General features: G+C 42.5%; 1 protein-coding gene across 1 annotated transcript in view; it reads right to left on the bottom strand.

Annotated features, from left to right (window-relative positions):
- Window positions 1-22,701, bottom strand: part of LOC310871204 (cadherin-18-like) — a 143,281-nt gene that overhangs the window by 38,503 nt on the left and 82,077 nt on the right. Inside the window, exons 5-7 of the mRNA XM_083782695.1 lie at window positions 12,155-12,342; window positions 11,307-11,560; window positions 10,659-10,795 (exon numbers count right to left, since the gene is read on the bottom strand). Of these exons, the coding sequence (XP_083638821.1) occupies window positions 10,659-10,795; window positions 11,307-11,560; window positions 12,155-12,342 (579 nt within the window). The remainder of the gene's footprint in view (window positions 1-10,658; window positions 10,796-11,306; window positions 11,561-12,154; window positions 12,343-22,701) is intronic.

The following is a 22,701-nucleotide window of genomic DNA, read 5'->3' as shown; positions in this document are numbered from 1 at the left end:
TAAGGATATCAAATGGAACACAACCACCGTAAAGACTAATCATTGTGTATATTCCTGCACTATACCTGCATCGAGTGATCTTGGTACATAGAAGTTGATCTATTGAAGATTCAGTCAAAGTACATAATTTTTGTTTTGATTGTATTGCTGTATTGTTGTATTGTTCTTTCTGCTTTGGCAATGTAAACGTATGTTTTCTCATGCCAATAAATCCCTTTGAATTGAATTGAATTGTGTGTGTGCGTGCATTGCATATTAACGATATGGGGTACTGTGGACCCTGACACTAGTGTGAAGTGTGTTTTAATACCCAATAATTTTATTCAAGCTTTGACAACACCAACATAATGAATCCAAGCGATCCTTCATATGAGTTGGATATAACAATTCCAACTAGCGCCACAGAGGGCGGAGCTGTCACATTAAAAATTTAAAAGATTTCGATTCACGGTACAATACTGTATTTAGAATGTGAAAGAGTGCAATATAACTAACTAGAGCGGTGTCCCTTTTGTGCCCATATATGGAGCTGACTGATTGTTTGCACCTGATGCCATGACGACACATTGAGGTATAGACAAAACACTCCATATGTTCGGGTGTAGCTGCATTGGTCTTTACATGGTTATGGCTGACGCCCACTGCCGCTGTCCGGTCCTTTTTTAATATAGGATAAAATATAGTAAGTATGCAACACTAACCTGTGTGTGTGTGTGTGCGTGCGTGCGTGTTGAAGTAGTGATATTAGGACAACCAGTCAACTCAATACATGTCATCACATGCAGTATTTCCTCTGCACCAAGTCCGTTGTACCAAAGTCAGTGAGATGTTGCTGAATCTAAAATGTTTGTTTAGATTTTGGCCTATTTCAACTCAAGTTTCATCAGATTTCATCAGTTGTGAGTGAAAAGAAATAAATAAAAGCATTTTAACATGGCTTGATTTGACTGTAGGATGATGCAACATCCGTAGTAGGTTTGTCTTTTTTTTCTTAGTTGTGAAAACATGTTTAGTTTAGTAATTCTTATTTGCAAATACCACACAAATCATGCATTAAAAACATTTGAGGATAAAACATCCCGGGCGTATTTCCATTAGTCCTCTCACAAACAATTACAATCTACGTGTGGCAGTCATAGCTTTCTAATACACATAACTTATCCAACAGCCAAGTTTTTTTAATATATATTTAAACTTTCTCAAATCGTAGTGAATATTATTGTTGTATCTAAGCTGTTCCATTGAGAAGCACCATGTAAAATGTAAAAGATCCTTTTCCAATTTCCATGAAGACTTTTGAATTCATAAAGACGTATGATAGCTACGGTAGGACTGTGTCATGACCCATGTGTCATCTTTACTTTCATTATGAATGCAATGACCTCATTCTTCCCAATCAATCTCAATGTCCTCTCTCTCTCACACGTCTCTCCCATTCTCATCTTTCTGCCCTGTCTTTGGCCCTTCACTCCCCTCCACCCCCCCTCTCTCTCTCTCTCTCTCTCTCTGTCACACACACACTTTATAGGGCATAGTAGTAGCAGCCATTTTGTGGTTCCACAGATCCACAGGCCATTCATTTCCACAAAAATATTTATATAAATATGGCAAAGCCACCCATGCTCCTGGTGAATCATGACGAACTCATGATGAACTGACAATCAGAATACTAACTTCTCCCACGCAATATTGTCTCTGCACCTGGTCCTGTTATGGTCTCTTCCCCCTCACCTCACAGTACCCCCGTCATTCATGTCCGTCTCTCTTCCTCCTGCCGTGCATGGGTGGGTGGTCACCGACCACCCAGCTATTTCATCGATCTCTCCCGGCTGGCTGGCTTTTTGGGGATGGAATGGATTATGTTGTTGTGTACCTTTGTAACACTGTGGGCCGTGACATCACAACGCTGTGTAATGATCCTATCAGGCCTCAGGTGGTAAATGCAGGGAGGGGGGTTTACTTAATATCCTTAACGTGTGATTTATGTTTTGTACCTGCTTTTATCCAAAAAGCATGCCCACACTGCCTGTGATTGGTCAGGGATGGTTAGACATTTTGGTTTAAATTATTATTATTTGTGAGAGTCCCGTGGCGGCGGGACAGGAGGCCTACCTGGTTGATGCTGCCAGTAGCAAACGCTTGTCTCAAAGATTAAGCCATGCATGTACAAGTACAAACGGCTTGTACAGTGACCTATAACTTCAGTTTTCAGCTCCACCCAGCTGAGTGCTGCCCATAGAGGAGTGCGGAGGAGGGAGCAGTTAGGGGTTAAGTGTCTTGCTCAGGTACACTTTGACCTCCAATTATGGACAGTTGCATATCCAAACTACTTGACCACATGCACCACAGTCCTTGCCGATGCCGTTTGAAGTTGGTCAGTCTCATATATGCGAATGACATGTATGGGCATATCGACCTAACCGGATTCCGCCGGATTGCAGCAGTATTGTAGCCTGATTGTCAGACTCTGAGAGCTTCCAGCTGCTCTTGCCGGTTATAATACTAATCATTTTGTAAATCAAATAGCCTGTAGCCTGCAGTGGACTGTAACATTGCGTGGTCATCATACACTACAGAATTATATGGATCGGTTGGTGACTATATGACGTTGATTAGGCCTAATGATTAGGTTATTCATCGCAGCCAGCTGGGTTTAACGAGATGGCTCAGTGCAACTATTTTCTCATGTTGCAGTCACACGATAGCTGAATCAGCTATTGTGTGATAATCCGATTGATTTATAAAACATTTAGCATATGAACTGAAGCTCATTTGGTGCATCGCAAACCAGAGGCCAGCCAGCGATATAAACATGCAACCACCCCACAGTTCACTTCTCTCTGCTCATGCCTGCGCGCAGTCAGTAATCCAAGCCCCCCGCCTCCATTCCTCCGTCTTCCTCCTGTCACAATTAAGTGAATCGCCGATAGCGCAGCCCTCTTCATAATAAATACATAGGCCTACTTTTAGGCTATAGCCTACACATTACACAAATAACAGAATTGCTATTTTTATTATAATAACATTCATAGAAAAAAGGAGAAAAACAGAAAGAAAAAATCACTGAGCCCGAGGCCAGGCCCGACTAATTAGCATAATTGTTGGGCCCGGGCCCGGCCCGAAAACGTCGGGTCGGGTCGGTAGTGGTACCGGTCGGGCCACGTCGGGTTCGGGCAGAGTTTGAGAAATTTACTCACTGCTGCCGCGACCTGGCGGAGTCAGGTTAATATGGACCTGTCACCTGTGGCTCTGGACAAACAGGTCTGTTTGCCGCGACCTGGCGGAGTCAGGTTAATATGGACCTGTGGCTCTGGACAAACAGACCTGGCGGAGTCAGGTTAATATGGACCTGTGGCTCTGGACAAACAGACCTGGCGGAGTCAGGTTAATATGGACCTGTGGCTCTGGACAAACAGACCTGGCGGAGTCAGGTTAATATGGACCTGTGGCTCTGGACAAACAGACCTCCATATATGGAGTCAGGTTAATATGGACCTGTGGCTCTGGACAAACAGACCTCCATATATGGAGTCAGGTTAATATGGACCTGTGGCTCTGGACAAACAGACCTCCATATATGGAGTCAGGTTAATATGGACCTGTGGCTCTGGACAAACAGACCTGGTGGAGTCAGGTTAATATGGACCTGTGGCTCTGGACAAACAGACCTGGTGGAGTCAGGTTAATATGGACCTGTGGCTCTGGACAAACAGATCTCCATATATGCCTATATAGGGGCGCATGGGGTTTCTTTATGGTTATGTCTGAGTCATAGTGACGTGGCCGTCACTCCCATTAGGCAATTTTAGTTTAGGTTTTAGGAAAACAGTGGGTGAAAAAACAAAGAAGACAATATAATCGGCTCAGAAGAAGCTGCCTTTTTCTCTTTGTATTGCTGGATTCACTGAAGCAGTGAGGTGTGTATGGCATTCTCTCAGCTCAGTGGAATGGATGCAGGCAGAATGAAGATCGTTAGTCGAGTTTATGAACTCGTTAGTGGTCTCTTGGGTACACCTTGTAATGATACTCTAATGGAACAACAGAGTGGCAGTTTTGACATAAAGGCTGTTTTGCAATGTTATTATAATACAAGTTAGCCATGCCACTTGGGTGGCTCAGTGGTAAAGTCCCTGCCCACCGGGTAGGGACGGTGATATTTGTCCCTGCATGTATTACGGGCTGGGACGGCACCTGTCAGCGGGGAGTGTGGGGCGGGAGGAGTAGAATGAAGGCTTTATGGGCTCCATGTTCGTCACCACTAAACCCCTTATCCCTAAACTTCTTTGCCTTTTTGTACTATTTTGCAAAACATTTTTGAATAGTTAAAATGGCCAGTCTACAAGCTCACAACGTGAGCAAAGAAGGCAAAGAAGTTTAGGGATAAGGGGTTTAGCGGTGACGAAAATGGAGCCCTATGACTATGTCCTCCTGGTGGGGGCTCCTCACTGACAGGTGAGTCAGTAGGATACGACAGCAGTGACAAGGAATCAATTGTCATGACTAAAATTGGGGAGAAAAAGGGCTAAAAAATATTGGCTACTCTAAATGATAGAATTATATAAAAATATATTATATAATTTAATTACTATTTGAAGACTTTTATTCCAAAAACACAATTCATTTGATCAGGACAACATTGTTCCAGAATATCCAAATACATGCTGTAAACGTTTCTAATTTCTTCCAGAAGAAACCAATCCAGTCAGCATCAATCTGTCATAACTTCTCCAAAATACTTGGACACGAGGTTACTGCCAAATATTAATCGTAGACCCTTCTATAACAGCTGTCACTATGACAATAGGTGTTGCGAGTGTGGATATGACTCAACCTCCTCCATAAAAATGCAATCAGTTCATGGCATGCCAACATGGAAGTCTGACAGAACATTGTTAGTCAAGTTAGTCCCCCTCGAGTCTACAAACGTAAAACTCAAAGAAGTTCACTTCTGTATGAAAATTATATGGTGTCATTCCAAAATAGGAATTGAAGAATGCATTTTATGACAGCTTTTGAGACTGCTTAAATGCAGTTTTAGTAACATGAAGTCTGAGCAGAAAAAGGATTCAATGTACAAACTGAACTAAACAGCACTGTTTTAGGATTGCCACTAGATGGTCATTCTGGGAAGGACCACATAGGCTCAATTCATTACATTCATTTAGGATTACATACTGTTAATTGCGACCGTAGGTCACATTTACTATGAAAACCCGCATCTCCCTTCCGTCCGTCACACTCCATATATGGTCACACCTCGTGACATCACGTCTCCATATATGGTCACGCCTTGTGACATCATGCCTCGTGACATGTCTGGACGGACCTCAGTGTGATGCCCAAAACAATGGTGACTTAATATATATATAGACAGCTTCATGTTATGAACAGAACTGACAGGCTGCTGTGCCAATCAATTAATTATACAGTAGCTATTGACAATAAATGCTAATAATTTGAAGCAGCAGGTAAGGAGAAGTGAGGGGCGCAGCGAGGGTAGTATTTATATCAGCCAGGCGACGTCTTACCAGCCCTAAACAAACAATAAAGTCCATTGACTTGACTGGCAAAAAATTACATCATAACTACTAGTAACTACCCTAAACAAACATTAAAGTCCATAGACTTGGTTGCCACATGACGTAATTTCGGAAAGCTATTCATTGGGAGGGGCTAGCGCCCCTCAAAAATACATATGCCTGTCAGTGGTGCTGAACTGCGCACTGACCTGTCTGCAGGCATTCTGTACGTTGCAAATATCGACATATCGATATCTACAGTAGTTCAGTCACACAAACCAAAACAAGTCCAAAGAACTTTTAGTAAACTTTATAGCCGTCCCTAGTCTGTGAGCCCCATGCAGTGGTTCTGTGTGTCGTGTCATTTGGATTCATGTGCTGCAGCCTACATTGTCAATGCTGTAAGCCCCATAGTAGAGCATGGGCATGGGCATGTTCATGTCAGAGAGAATGGTACCTGGGTACTTAAAATACTGGAGCACTCCACTGGTTTGCACGTATTTATTATTTTGCAGGGATGACTGACATTTCCACCTGTCTTCCTCAGAGTCCAACAGTCCTGTTTGACTTTGAGGAAGAAACAGGTTTGACTGTGCCTAGGTGCGTTATCTTGAATATGCATCATCCAAAGTCCAAATGAGATACAGATCTTTTACAAGGGAGACTTCGCAAAGATGGCACATCAAAGGCCGTCTCAAAATAGAACAAAATAAAGATAATCTCACAAATAGTAATTTAAACACTTTCTTTGGCAGACATATGTAAATCCTCAATCCCCCCTTGATTACTACACAATTAACCTCTGTCCACTTAAAGAGGAGCCTGGCATCGCAATTAATCCCCACTGATTTAACAGGAGGGGCAACATGTTGAATAGCATCTGTGCATTTTTAAAGAGATTGGTGCTCCTTTAATTTCCCAATAATTAACCTATATCCCTGTAAAGAGATGGTTTGGCACTGTGATTAATCCTAGCAATTTAACACCAGGGCTGAGCTTGGCATTTATCGATGACCCCACTCAGTTCATTAGCCACAGACTATTGTGCAGTAAAGGGTATGGGGAAGGGTAATTGCATGGCAAGATAAGCATCGGCAAGAAACGGAAAGAGAGGGCAAGATGGAAAATAAATTAATTGATTGACTATCCCTCAGCAGCCGGGCCATAATCCCTGTGATGCTACATGATGTGTCTCATGTACTGTAGCATACTGTAGTATTACATCACACTACTGTATCTCAAAAGGGGGATTCAACTCAAGTTATTCGTTTTAACTTCTACCAAAGTACTCCGCCCCAACCCCAAATTGTCATATTTCTTGTGTCAAGTATGTCATCTCAAGAACCTTCCACGGTCTTTCTTTATTATGTATTATGTTATCTTAATGTTATAACGAATAGATTAATAAAGCTATCTCCAACATGTGATTCCTTTTACAGGAAGCCCCAATGAGATCCAAAATAGAACAATAAAGACAATGTCACGAATAGTAATGTAAACAAGGCTAGGTGTTGGACCAAGTATGATACACCGGAGACCTCTTAACTCCCTCAGTGCCACAGCACGCCTTTGGACGCCTCCCTCTTATTTTGACGGGCCTAGAGCTGTGCAAGTTCATCCAAACATATCAAATCATATGGGCTCAAACCTCAGGAGCGGTTGCGGAGCCTACCAAATGCACAGTTTGCTTTGGACTGAGAGTCCATTGTCAATGTCATTTGAGATTGAAGCATCATTTGAAATTACACTAGCCCAAGTATGTGAACTGCTTCACTGCACTTAAGACAGGTAGTGTCGATGGTGATGGATGGTGGGTTGTACTCTCCACGGGGTGGGGGCTGGTAGAGTACTTCTGTTTTCTTGAGACCTCATTCAAGAGCTATATATAGACACCATTACACATTCATTAATAAACCCCTCTCTCTCTCTCTCTCAATCTCTCACACACACACACACACACACACACACACACACACACACACACACACACACACACACACACACACACACACACACACACACACACACACACACACACACACACACACACACACACACACACACTGTGGCGCTGAATATGGACTCAGCGTTGGATTCCTATTAATAAGATGTGCACTGCAAAATGTGCCAATACAAACATTGTGATCTGTGGCCAGAGCTGACTTGCTGGGTTAACATAGAGGTGTGAAGTGAGACACTTCTCTCTCTCAAAGGGAAGTCGGTACACCAACTGTTACTAAACCGACTAACAAGTTGTAATAATCCGTATAATGTAATTATTGTAAAGCAGTAATGTCATGTGTTGAACTGCTTATAATAGTGAAGTATAGTCATACAAAGACTAGAGGTTAAAATGTCCTGTCCCAACCCTCACAGCACTGATAAGGATATCCTTTCAACTCACAACGGGGGTGGGTACAGTCCACTGTCCCACATAGCCAGCACATCTCCACATAGCCAGCGCATGTTGAGCACACGGTGACCACATGTGTGCTCGATTCACTTCCTGGTATACCACAGGCCAACTGACACAGCAGGAGGGGATCTGATAAGGGCACATCTTCACTATCTCCACATAGCCACAGCACATGAAGGCACATGTGCTGGATTCACTTCCTGGGTCCACAGACCAACTGCCACAGCGGGGGTGCCGTGGACACATCTCCAGTCCACTGTCCCTAGAGCAGGATGGGCACACACTCAGCACATGGGGAAAGCTTTAAGCTGACCAATGACTGAGGGCCTGACACAAACGGCCAATCACAGGAATGCTCAGAGTAGAACAGAGCTTCATATAATCTAGCATGGGTTATCTTGATTCAGTTCCTAAACAAAGAGGGAGCCATGCCTCATGTACATTGTGCATGATGAACCAAACCTGTGTATCAACAACGCACAGCAACTAAGCAGCCTCACATTGACCAATGGTAATTATGAATTCATGCAATACTAATGAATAATGCTATCTGTGTGTTATGCTGTAAACCTGTAATGTACAATGACGAATGTATTATGTGTATTTGTCTCATATACAGGTTTTTTACCTAATCTAATAACTAATTAAAGGCCTGAACAAGGGCTATAATCACTAACCCGATCTAAAGAGCTAAGCTCGTTGTGTCAAATGTATGCTTATGAAATCATATAATAAATATATATAAAATACAAATGAGTTATGTTATTTAGGTTGCGAATGGCCTGAGATTTGAGTAAATACATTTGACCCTATGTGAAGCTGTAATCCTTTCAGAGGGGCTAGATAGCACGGTTAATGTTAAAACTAACTAGAAAACTGTAGCAAACTATAAATCTGAACACACACACACACACACACACACACACACACACACACACACACACACACACACACACACACACACACACACACACACACACACACACACACACACACACACACACACACACACACACACACACACACACACACACACACACACACAGGAGAGGAGACATACTGTAATTAGGCACTGAAACAAAGGCAGGAAGTTGTTAAAATATCTGAGAGTGTTCTTTTAACATCACAAAGACAGATGAGAGAGTTGACGTTCAGTTTGCCCGGAAGCACATTCCAGGTCTAGGGACCAGGATAAAAAGCAATTCTGTCCAGCTGCACTGCTGCAGTTCACTCAAGGGGTACATTTAATTCTTAAGTAAAGTGACAAGTCGTATATCTGAAACAGGTGATATCGATAGTGGGTCAAGCTTGGCTAAAATACAATACAATTGTAATCCAGAGTGATTTACAGGTACATTAAGTTGTCCCAGATGTTTTAGCAAAGGTTCTGACAGCTTTCCTGTGTTAGCTGATAATTGAACAGGAAGGGTTGTAGGGTTGGATCAGGCTTTGGCGATATGGAGGTGCCATACCTTCGGTTGCTCATCAGTGTTTGTGTTTATACTCTGTGCACCTAACTGCTTACTTATGAAGGCATAGTGAAGCATGATTAGAGCCTTTACAAAAAGCTACGCAATGTTCTTTCAATCACAAATAATGTGATGTGATGATAGCAATGCCTTTCCATGTTCCATTTTCATGTTGCACAGAAATGATTGCTTCTGTAGAGCAGCACCCACCCACCCTGACCCACCCTTTACTGAAAGTGGACAATAAACAGAAACAATTTCTGGGAGTAAATATGAATATAATTAGTTATTTTTTGTCACTATACTGTAGCATGCAATATTCCGGTCCCATTTACAAGTCTAGTCAATATAGATCAAAAGGCATACTGAAAGAATCCAGTGTTTCCCCTATAGCAATATTGTGGCGGGCCGCCACGCAATCATGACCCTCCTCATGAGTCGAGACCCTCTCAGTCTACGCAAATTATTTTATTCGAGCCGTCGTTGTTTCCTATTTTTGGGTAAGTTATTTTCATAGCATCAGTTAGTGAGATTTGGTGTGTCATGTGCTTTAGTCAATCTACTTCCTGTAAGTATACTTGACTAATTGACTAATCATATAACTTATTTTGTCTGCCGTTTTGAGAGGAAATACGTCATGCTGTGCAATGTTCCATGTAAGCTGCCAGAGACATGACGATGCAAAGACGCAGCGATGCATGTACAGTAGCTGCTCCAAATGATACTCCCGTTCCTCTTTGCGTCGGTAACATACTTGTTCTGTTCCGACCTCCTGCTAGTCAGACCGATTACTAACACTATCCCACGTAGGTCGCTAACCCTAACTTCAGTCTTAACCGGCCACGTAGGTCACTAAGCATAACCTCAGTCTTAACTGGCCACGTAGGTCGCTAAGCGTAACCTCAGTCGTAACCGGCCACGTAGGTCGCTAAGCGTAACCTCAGTCGTAACCGGCCACGTAGGTCGCTAAGCGTAACCTCAGTCTTAACCGGCCACGTAGGTCGGACTAACGGGAGGTTGGACTTATGGGCGGTCCACCTTTGCGTCTGCCCGTGTGAACGCACGATTAGTGTGGCCAGGCCTTGTGTGAGAGGTGACACCTGAATGTCCCCACAGGAATCAATAAAGGTCTGTCTGTTATTCCTTCTTTACTGTCAGTCGAACTGTTAAATAATAATAAATAATAATACGTTTGTTGGTTTATTTTGTGTTTTATTTTATGTTTGATAGCACTCCCTGTTGCTGTGAACTTACCAACCTCTGCGGCCATCACACTGATGTTGTGCCAGGCCATCTCCTCTCTGTCCAGACTCTGAGTGGCCCTGATGACCCCGCTGCTCACGCCGATAGTGAAATACAAATGCCTGTCTTCATCCTTCTCTATGAAGTACCTGCAGTGTGTGGGCGATATGAGGCGATAGCAAAACATGTGCCTTTAAATCATTCAGCAAGCAATAGGTGTAATGCGAGTGCTAGTGAATTAAGGCCATTCAGTGCATTTATGGCACTGCAAGGTCCACAGGCTATCATAAAAAAATGTTATGTCGCACCGTTTTCCCTCACGTCTCAACGGTTTCTGTTCATCTCGTCTCTATAAACATTTAATAATGCAGTCCTGCTCTGTTTGCAGCTCCTGTGCTAACCATTTTGTTGTTCTTATTGTGTACCCGCTGCACCATTGTTACCAAGTCACATTCCTGGACATTTCTTGTACGTGGGAATGTGTTTATAATTGTGGCAAAGGGACACCAGGACTCCACAAAAGAAAGTAGAAAGCAGAGGTCACACACAAAATGCAAGACACTCTCTTTCTCTCTCTTACTGGCTCCCGAAACCGAGAGAAACATTGTATAAAGCAGTGCAACATCCCCCACAGGCCCCAACCTTGTTATCGTTCTGTACCTGACGGCGCTGTTGGTGCTGTCTGGATCCACGGCAGTCACCGTGCCAACCTGTGTGCCGGCGGGGGAGTTCTCATAAACATCCATGATGTAGTAGTCCATGGAGAAGATGGGCGGCTCGTCCACATCGCCAACAATCACCCGCAGCGACGTGCTGTCCTTGAAGGGCCCCAGGTGTGAGAAGCGGGAGTCAGTGTGGCTATTGGCGCCTTCGATGTGGAGCGTGTGGGCCTTTCTGTTCTCATAGTTCAGAGCCTGGGCAGGAGAGCGACATAAAGATGTTCATCTTTTACACTACAGGGCCTTCATTTACACACTGATTCTGCAGCCAGACAATACCAGAAGCTATAGGGCTATATGGCAGAGTTATTATACACAACGTACAAAGTACTGAGAGTGAGAAAGTGAGCAGTATGTGCAAATCCTTTGGATTAGTGATATACAGTAATTCATTCTCATGCATTTACTCTTTTTTGGATCCTGGTCCAATTGAAAATATTGAAAGCAAGTGGTCAGATGGGCGGGCCACATGCATTTTTATTTGCATGATCAATCAGATAATTGTGTTGCTGCTTGGATTAATGTATAGAACTGAACGTAGTACTAAAATATATCACATTGAAAACTACTTTTTCAGTTTTATTTATATTAATGTTATATTATCATCTTTGTGTTTTGCTAATTATTTGTGGGCCCACAATATGCCACAATATCCTCCACACAGGTTGAGAATCACTGACATATAGGATACCATGTGTGTGGTAGTTAATGCAACTCAATTGAAAATAAATGAGCTGTTAACGCAATTTCAACACCTATAGGAAGAAAGCCCACTGTCTGTTTCTCTACCTGCTTGAGAGAGATGATTCCCTCCCTGCGGTCACCGTCGGTGCTGATGGAGAAGATGGCAGCTGCGTCAGTGTTGGTGATGGTGTAAACCATGGCAGCGTTCTCTCCCTCGTCTTCGTCGTTAGCTCTGATCCGACCCACTGCCTTCCCCACCGGAGCAGACTCTGGCACGTACAGCTGGTAACTCTCTGAACAAAAAGTGTTATCCAAAGTCATTTCAATGTCCAGTGCTGGTTCTGAATAAAGAACTGAAATATTTATTAGTTCTTAGAAAAACCCAAACAAAAAACAAAAACAAATTCACTGTTTCAGAGGACTGTCAGTTTAACAGCAGCAGAGATTAAATTCCTCTGTCCTCTCACCAAGAGACTAACCCTTCTGATTCTTCTGTTTTCATTGAGCGTCCTTAGTTTAGTTGTTTTCTGTTATAGAAACCTTTTTATTTTATTTTTATTTTGTAAATAAATGGATATTCAGTTTTAAATCCTTTGTCGTTTATGTTGCGACCTTTACAACCCTAGACATAAGTGTCGTAACAGTTCATTTCAAAGTTCATTATCCATAACATTCATGGGTCAAAGAATACATGCTGGTTAGCACCCAGTCCCCAGAGCAGCTGGCCAACGTTGGAGCCGTGAATACCCTACTGGCATAGCGATGATTTGATTGGCTGAGCAAAGAGTACATATTGAAGCTAAAAGTGAGGGCAGAAAAGTGAAGATGGGAAAGTGAGGATGCAAATTGTGATCACTTCACACGGTTGTGATTTTTGAGGGGCGCTAGCGTTTTAAAAACGCCATTGACAATGAAGGGAAAATATCATCTTGTCCCTAACACAAACATTAAATGCCATTAACAATAAAATAATTTAATGTTTGTGTTGGCACCGTTTGTTTTCCATCACCATTACTAATCAACATGAGTTAGACTTTAATATATTAGCGCCCCTCATTTCACACGGGTGTGATTTTTGTACTCAGCGGGGCTTGATTCAACACTGACAATTTAACATCTCTTTCCCGTTCCCATTTAATAATACTATTCGTAATTTAATCTCATTTCAAAGCTGATGCACGGACCATTCATTGTTGAGCTGCCCCTGAAATTAGTTTAACAGAGTCACAGTTGTGTAGCCGCACAAGAGCAATTTAGAAGTTGAAGGTAAAAAATAAGAAGTTATCTAGTGAGTTCATTGTTGAGGAAGCAAGTACAATAATGTGACTGTCTGCAGTGCTACTATCTGCATTGTGTGGCGTTTGCACAATAAACAACTTGAATGAGTTAAATGACCAGTACATTAAACCATTGTTACTGGCTGCCTAACAGTCACTGCACATCCTCAGAATAACAGACTATGATGAATGGGTGGAATCTCTTTTTGGTCATTTTCCTCTATAAAGTCCACATGGTCGGTCGGGTGTGCACAGCACATTTCACAGCACATTGCAAAGAAAACTGTATTGGTGCGCTCAATAGAGCCTCAATTCCCCCCCAGGAAGCATGCCCGAATAGCTCTCTCCATCTTTCTATCTGACTTTAGGACAGGACCGGGTTGAATTCATGTGGACATTGACTTTGAAGAAGTAGCGTTGCATGTGATTAACAGTTGTACATTGTCACAGACAGTGTTGGACAAGTGTAAGGTCCCAATGAGGTGACCGTGTACAGATATATTTGGTTGTATACTCTGTACTCTGTACTTCTTTCAGTGCTGTGTAAACAATCACTTCAGTTTTATTATTAAACGCATTTCTTCCTACGTCGTGCTTGCACACCCGTGTATGAATGAGCATTCTATATCTAGACTTGGGCAAGTAAACTTCAAATTCAGCAACTCAACTCAAACCACAGAAGAAATAAGAAAGACCTGCTCCAATCATTAACAATATGGCAAAGAATATGCCCCAAATAACATTTAGTGTGCGTGGCCGCGTACACATGCGCACATGCGCGTGTGTGTGCTTCTCTCCGTGTTGTGATGGTTTCTCTTTCAATTCAACTCAAATTGGAGATTTGAGATGCTATCCTGCTCTCAGCATGCACAGTAAATATGACACTGATTAGCCTAGTAATATGCAAGATTAGTTGCGGACAGACACGCACACGCACACGCACACACACACACACACACACACACACACACACACACACACACACACACACACACACACACACACACACACACACACACACACACACACTAATTGCCACTCTCTATTGTGTGGTGGTGTGACAAATGCACTATGATCCCCATGACGAATGAAAGGTAATAAACACATTATGTTGAGCACATAGTTGAATAAATAATAAGCACATGAACATAACACAGACTCAGTCTCTCCTAGCAGTGGTGGACGGCAGTGAAGTACAATTACTTGAGTACTGTACTTTATATACCATCACTCAACTACATTTCAATGACATAATATGGTAGTATACTTTTGACTCTGCCTCATTTCAATGACATGTGCTACAATAGTCTACTTTTGAATCCACTACATATCTAGGAAATGGAAAAGTCGCTTATAATAAGTGAACATGGCAACACTGCAATAAGTATATGGCCTGACAGAGGAACTAACAACACAGCAGAGCTCAAGCCCCTGATGGAGGGCACGGTCACTCTCACATCACATGCACAATACGTGAACACGGTCAGCAAGTTGAAGAGCAGAAAGAGGCACCTTTTTAATAAAAATAAAATAAAAAAGGATATATTTTCAGTGTAAATATCAGTTCAAGTGTCAAAAAGGATAAAGGATTATCTTTAAAAAGAAACTTTTAATAGGTGCAAAAAGAGAGCACAGTGTCTTCTTCTAACGCTGCTTTTGAAACATCAGCTATTATTTTTGCACCCATTAAAAGTCTTTTAAGATCACCCATGTGCTCCAGCTTTTTCCTTTTTGCTGCTGCTTTGGTCCCTGTCTGAGAAGCACTGGCCCCTGTCTGAGAAGCACTGGTCAAGGTCAAGGTAAACTTTATTGTCCACAACGGAAATTTGTCTTGGGCTTTCACCCCAGCTACAGCCACACATAAAACATCAATGACAACAAAAATACATTACAGAGGAAGACACAACATTACACAATTGCACACATTATGTGGATAATCTATGCTGCCTCATGCAGTTACTGCTGTTTCAGAGCCTCGTTCAGCATCTTAGTTGATGCTGGTACAAACGATTTTTAAAATCTGATGTACTTCCACTTTGGTTCTTTGTATCTTCTCCCAGAGGGCAGAAGTACAAACTCGCCATTTAAAACATGGGTAACATCACTGACGATGTTTTGAGCCTGTTTTAATGTAGCCTGCTCATAAATAGACTGCAGAGAGGGGAGTTGTCTTACCCCTATGATCTTCCCTGCAAGTCTTTGCTGTAGTTTACTACAGAGACTGTCAACATGTGTATTCCAAGTTAGTCCCTGTCTGAGAAGCACTGGTCCCTGTCTGAGAAGCACTGGTCCCTGTCTGAGAAGCACTGGTCCCTGTCTGAGAAGCACTGGTCCCTATCTGAGAAGCACTGGCGCTCATGATGCTGCTTTGGTCCCTGTCTGAGCACTGGCGCTCATCCTTAAAAATAGGTTTCAGTGCGTGGACTTTCTCAAGATCAGTTCACAGTTATGTTTAACAGAATGAACCAAAAAAGCTTTTGCACCCATGTGTTATCAATGTTACCAAAAGAACAGTGTTATTTCTGCCACATTTTAATTTAAACCTGCTACATCGCACGCACGCACGCACGCACGCACGCACGCACGCACGCACGCACGCACGCACGCACGCACGCACGCACGCACGCACGCACGCACGCACGCACGCACGCACGCACGCACGCACGCACGCACGCACGCACGCACGCACGCACGCACGCACGCACGCACGCACACACACACACACACACACACACACACACACACACACACACACACACACACACACACACACACACACTGTAGGGACAGAGTCATCAACATTATGCCTTAGCCAGAACAATCTTTCCGCACTCATGTTTCCTTGCTCATAGATCCTTTTGACTAATCCTTGCTCCTCATTCCAGCAGGAATATGAGACATGACATGCCTGTCAAATGTCAAAATGACATGCCTGTCAAATGTCAAAATGTCAGGCCGACTTCGGTCAAGTCTGTTGCTAACAAAACCAAAGTACAGTGGCTGAAGCTTTTCTTCTCAAAACGAATAATGTATGTCTGTTTCCACAAACATTATACTGTTAGAAAGAATACAAATAGGCTCGTAATTTGTTTGTGTCCTTGGATAGTGAATGATAGAATTAATCTAAAATATTAAACAAGGCTGGTTGTTTGGGTTTGCCATATAAAATGTCTTGACATGTTTACTACTGCCATTAGCACAACACCAGCATGCTAGCCCCAAGCTGTACTGTGTGCGTGTTTGCAGGACTGAATAAGAGCGAGTGCTTGCTGTGTGTATGCGTATGCATGTTATACATCAGTGTGTGTGCGTTTATGCATATGGTGTGTGCTCCTACAGTGCACGTGAGTGCATGTGTGTGTGAGGGGCTGTCTAGGCTATATTTCATATATTACTAAAGATGATCATTTGCACGGACAGTCGGACACGCTATCATACTATGTCATCTTAATGTCCCTCTGTCATGTCATTGATGCAATGGCCATGCATGCAGCCATGGGCTAAAACCGCTGTCTTTGCTGTTATTATAAAGTTATGCAGTTGCACACTCGTCTTGACACCATAAGCACAGTTATGTGTATGTAAAAACAGACGTTTAATGTCCCTTAAGCTTTGTGGTTTTGTGCCTGCATGATAAGAACAATACTTATGGCACATTGAGCCTGATTTCCAGGGAAAGATGTTCAACCCATTTTTTGTCACACCAGGTTTAAAAATGTGCACAAATAAGAGGTAATCCTATACAGTAAGCACATTTGCCACAATATCTAGTATAATAGCATGGGGAACTGTATGAACAACAACAATAGATATATTGTAATATTCTGTAATGTTCCAAGTCCAACCCTCTTGGAAGGATTTTCCTGCATACTGCACTTTTGTTGTTTATAGACCATTTATGTTTTCTATTGTATTTAATAATTATACCACTCATGCATGCTCTCAATTGTAATGCTTAAAAAAAAAGTCTACTTCACAGTAAAGTAGTATTTGAAAGCATAGTTTCCTAATGTATGCTTTTTAAAGTAGCTTCCCTAACACTGGGTTTGTATAAATATCTAACAGATTAAAAGTATTAGCAAGAGCTTATGAATAAATAAATAATAACATTGGATCCATTGAAACACTGTTTTCTTTATATTTCCATTTCCTGAAAAGTAAACTTTTAGACATATACAATGTTTCCACCCGACAACAGCGATATGTATTATGTACAGTACAGTAACAATAACTTCATATTATATATATATATATTGCATGTGTTTGCTTTGTAGGCCTATTCATCAAAAACAACTCAAAGGAGAGCAGAAGGTCACAATTAAAAAGGTGGTGGTTTAAGGATTCAAGCAGCGTGTCTCTGTGTGTCAGGTCAGGTTGGTGTTCTTTGGCTGTCAGGGATGTAGAGGAATGAATAATGAATAATAGGCACTTTGACTTGCATATAAATGAGTAATTCATTGATGCTATAGACTTGGAGTCTAGGCTGCAATGTAAATCATCTATCCAGGAATAAATCCAGGAATCTCTGTGTGTGTGTGCGTGTGCGTGTGTGTGTGTGTGTGTGTGTGTGTGTTTGTTTGTGTGCATGTGTACATGTGTGTGCGTGTGTACATGTGTGTGTGTGTGTGTGTGTGTGTGTGTGTGTGTGTGTCTGCGTACATGTGTGTGATCCTGATCTCTCCGAATGTAAATCATCTAACCATAAATCTGTGTGCAGTGTGTCTGTGCAATGTGTGTGCGTGTGTGCGTGCGTGTGTGCGCTTGTGCGTTGTGCGCGCGCGTGTGTGTGTGTGTGTGCGCGTAGTCGCGTACATGTGTGTGTGCGTACATGTGTGTGATCCCTGATCTCTCCCAAGTTGGTGCTTCATAGATAACTGTCGTCAATGGCCTGAAAATACTCTGGTAATGGCCTAATGGCCATTTAGTAGCTACTGTAGCATTTAGTACAGTAGCCTACTATTAAAGGGGAATTGTGCGTAACTCCCCTTTAAATGGTACACACGAAAGCCTGGAGATTGTGCCCATGCAGTCTCTGGTACATGAAGCATGTAGAAACTGACTAATAACTCTAGATGTCATCCTCGAAATGCCACAGTCTCTCCAGGGGTCGTCGTCGAAGCATCGAGCACTGGACATATATTTATTGCTGTCGTCACTTGTCAATTCAAACAGAATGGTGATGCCTTTATACGTATACCAATGAGTGAGACACAAATACGCAGGGCTGCACTGGGTGCACACACCCGCCCCAACAAAAATAGATGATCTAAAAGTTCAGCATCTTATGACAAAGTGTATAGTATATAAACAGTGTTTATGCCTACTTCATTTCAAAAGTAACTGGCCAGTAATGCCATTATAGCCTTAATTTCAGTAGCCCACTGTTATTGATAAAAAAATACCAGTGGCGGCTGGTGGTGATTATTTTGTGCAGATAGCTGCTCTCTGAATATTGGTGGTGGTAGCAATACTAATTTGAGTTCTGGATGTATAAACAAAGTAAGACTAAAATCAGACAATTAATTAGGTTTATAGGGAGAGGCATGCAACCTCTCCCTGTGTCTGTCCGTGAAGGTGAAGTAGTGAGAATACTGTATATCCATTAGAGAAACACGATGTGGGCTCCGCCATGACAGTTGTGTTACTAGTAAACACACCCACAGCGCATCAGTCACACATGCGCCCCCCAACCCACACTCAGTCTCTCCCTCCTCCTCATCCATTTCTCCTCCCTCCCTCTAGCAGAGACTGCATGACAAATAATTAACTATAACGGAGTAACGCACCATAGTAACGGTAACTGAGTTACTGAATTAAACAAATAATGCATTGCAGTACGAGCTACTGCTGACAATAACGATGTTACAGTAACGGATTACGTCCCAACACTGTATATAAATATATGAATAAATAATTTGTCAAAGTGTCCCTAAAATGGTAAATGGTGCATTTATATATATCCAAGGTGCTTTACATAGATTGTGCATTACATTCACCCATTCACACACACATTCATACATCGATGGCAGCGGAAACCATGCAAGGCACCAACCAGCACATCAGGAGCAATTAGGCGTTCAGTGTCTTGCTCAAGGACACTTCGACACTAACTCTGGGGGAGCCCAGGTTCGAACTGGCAACCTTGCGGTTACCATCCAGCCACTCTACCCCTGAGCCACCACCGCCCCTAAGCAAGACAGTTACACCCTAACTGCTCCCTGGGCGCTGCCCCCATATTTCCCTCTGCTCCTGATATTTAGGTGGTAGGGGGGTTAAATGTAGGGGACATTTCAGTCATGTACAGTCATGCAGTGACAAATACCCCAAGGAAGTGGGGACCAAATCATTATTATTATAAATAATTTTCCATTTGGTTCTCTTGAAACTATTTTAAGCAACGGCCGGACCGCATAAGTGTACATAACATAATGGAACCAAATGGACCTTACTGTATGGGTCCATTTGGTTCCATTTGTACACTACAGATCCGCAAGGGCCTATTTGGTTCCTGACTATCAATCATTCTGAACCTCCTCAATGTCATATTATGGAAGCCTTTGAGGAGACAAGGGTCCTAATTCATTAAAAAGAAATACGCCACCGTTACACTGTGGCGGAAACAGATATCGTATTTATCCGTCCGATCAAGCTACATTGAGATGACGTGATATTCAGAGAGTGGTGTGTACCACAGGTACGCAGGCGTATCGCAGGTGTCATACTGTCATACTGAATTCAGTGGGTGCAAAGTGATCGGAAAAGCACCCGACAACCTCATCTGCATTGATCCACGCCCCATATCGCACCATAAAAGGCTTCAAGCATGACTCAGCAGACAGCAGTTTGAGATCCGTCTGTCAAAAAAATAAAAAAGGCTTTGCAGCTGCAGACTATAATAGCGCCTTCACAAATTACAATAAAAATGATTGCTGGAAAGAAATCACAGCCGCGGTCACTGCTATGAATATAGCCCGCACTCTATTAATTTAATCATTCTACACATGTAGGAGCAGGACAGTTAGGGCTTTTATGTTATGTCGTTTTTGCACCATTGTAGGCTATATTACCACTGTAGGCTACTATATATGTACAAACTGACATCAATCCATCAAAGGACACCAAAGGAAATAAAAAGATTACAACGGTGCGTGCTCCGCTGAAACAATATAATTATAATTTATTTAATTAAGTTCGGGAGCAAGGCGGGTGCTCACAAACAACCTTTGCAGAGGTAAAACATATCCGATATCGGATATATGTCAATGCAAAAGTCGTCTTTTGAGAGAGAGCTAGAGAGAGAGAGAGAGGGAGGGGGGCATGGGCCCTCGACACTGTTTGCGCGATAAAGAACAGTATAGCCTATACATTCATAAGTGAATAATTATAGGCCTATACCTCGTAGGCCTGGGATCCTCTTGTCTGAAGAAATTATAATCCAGTGAGTTTATCCAGTGAGTTAAACTATTCTGTGTGTGGCATCCATGCATGTGATCAATATCAATATACATTATTATAAAGTCTGTCCATCATGTTTGTGAACAAGCGCGGGTGGAGGTGAGCTGGCTTAAAACTGATATGACTGGCCGACTTTCAAACACGCTATGCCATTCATTAGGCTAATGTGGTCTTCTATTTTTTATATAGGCCTATTCATTTTCCAATGTGAATCGGATCGGCAGCACGCTGCTGTCTGCCCCCCCCCCCCCCCCCCCCCCCCCCCCCCCACACACACACACACACACATACTACACACACCCTGCACACACACACACACACACACACACACACACACACACACACACACACACACACACACACACACACACACACACACACACCGACCGACAGTCAACTGACTCAAGGAGCTCCGTAACAAAACAATTTCAATAGGCCTGCCGCCTACTGCAGGCATTACTACACTAAACAATGTTGGATTTGTACGTACGTGCAGAATCGTACAGTGCAGAATGCAGATAAGCCTATGTTCTTATTATAATTGTGAGTTTGTTTTTTAACATGCTATAGTAATATCCTAATAAATAAATAAAAAGGTGCAGGGGCAGTTTCTGTATGGGACTCTATAGGCTAACTTGCCTAGAATGCATGCATTTAGGCATACAAGTGCACTCAGCTTTTATATTATATAGGCTATAATTTCTTTATGTGCTGATTGACCAATATGTTGGGGACACATGCCTATTATTTTATCTGAGATTTGGGAACAATTTATTGATTCAGCATGAAGACTAAAGCCTTCTGAATAAATCTATATGCAAGTGTATGCTTCCGCAAATTTCTCCGCCACCTAAAGACGTCCCGTGGGATTTGACAGAGTTTCCGAACAACCTACGTGAACGTCAAGTTCACGGCCATTTCCATGAATTCCAAATTAATGTGGGAAATCCACGTAAATGCCTTTCCGCTAGCATCACGTCATTATATCAGCGGAAACGCGTTGAAGAATCAGGCCCAAGGTGTTGGTGCAGTGTGACACATCACACACCATCCTCCTTGGGCACCCATTAGGGGAACAATACAACATAAGCTGATCTGATGGGCATAGCATAGTCTCTGAACATCAGTTGATTTCCTGTAGGCCCAGTGCTGTGCTGTTACTTCAGAGTCCAAACGTCTGCCACATTGTCATCATACATCTTACAGTATGTAGCCTAGTATCTGTTTTCCATTACTATTAACCACATGAACCCCAGTGTCCCTATTCTGGTGCAAACATTCTTGAAACAATAGGCGATCTACTGTACCAGCTCACAACGCAATGTGGCAATGCCATATTTGGTGTGTAGAGGGACAAAAGGAAGGGACCCAAAACCCTGGCCTATATAATCTCTATCTGGTGGAAACCTCAATATGTCCAACTGTTACTTTGCAGGATTCAAGGTTGACCTTTGATGCTTTCGTGTGACACTGTAGTATGATCAAGTAGGACATTAAAATTCTGGAGATAGGATGTTTCTGCCCAACAACATGTGATATAGTATGCTTATCTTATTGTAGAAACATATTCAAACACAGATACACTCACTGCCTTATCATGGAACATCAGACCTGTAATTAAATACATTTAATATGAAGAACCGTGTCCAATGACACGAGCAATAACGCCTGTTTATTTACAAATCCAATTCCGCATCTGCAGGCATAAACGATAGATACATGTAATTTTACTAGTTTAATTAGTCTAATTAAAAACACTTCAAAATAATCTAATCCCACCTCAATGTGGCTTTCAAAACAAAGCATTCACAATTCACAACATCTGTTCATCTGTAAAGGTGCCCAGACAATAATAGACTGTGATTTCTGGGGCGTGACAGAGCAGCCTTTTAGAGCAATGGTCCCCAAACTTTTTAGCTC

Source organism: Protomyctophum parallelum (assembly GCF_964188405.1).
Source record: "Protomyctophum parallelum genome assembly, chromosome: 14".
In the NCBI taxonomy this organism is placed as follows: domain Eukaryota; kingdom Metazoa; phylum Chordata; class Actinopteri; order Myctophiformes; family Myctophidae; genus Protomyctophum; species Protomyctophum parallelum.
Note: the sequence above shows the minus strand (reverse complement) of the source record. Positions and strands in the feature narration are given on the sequence as shown.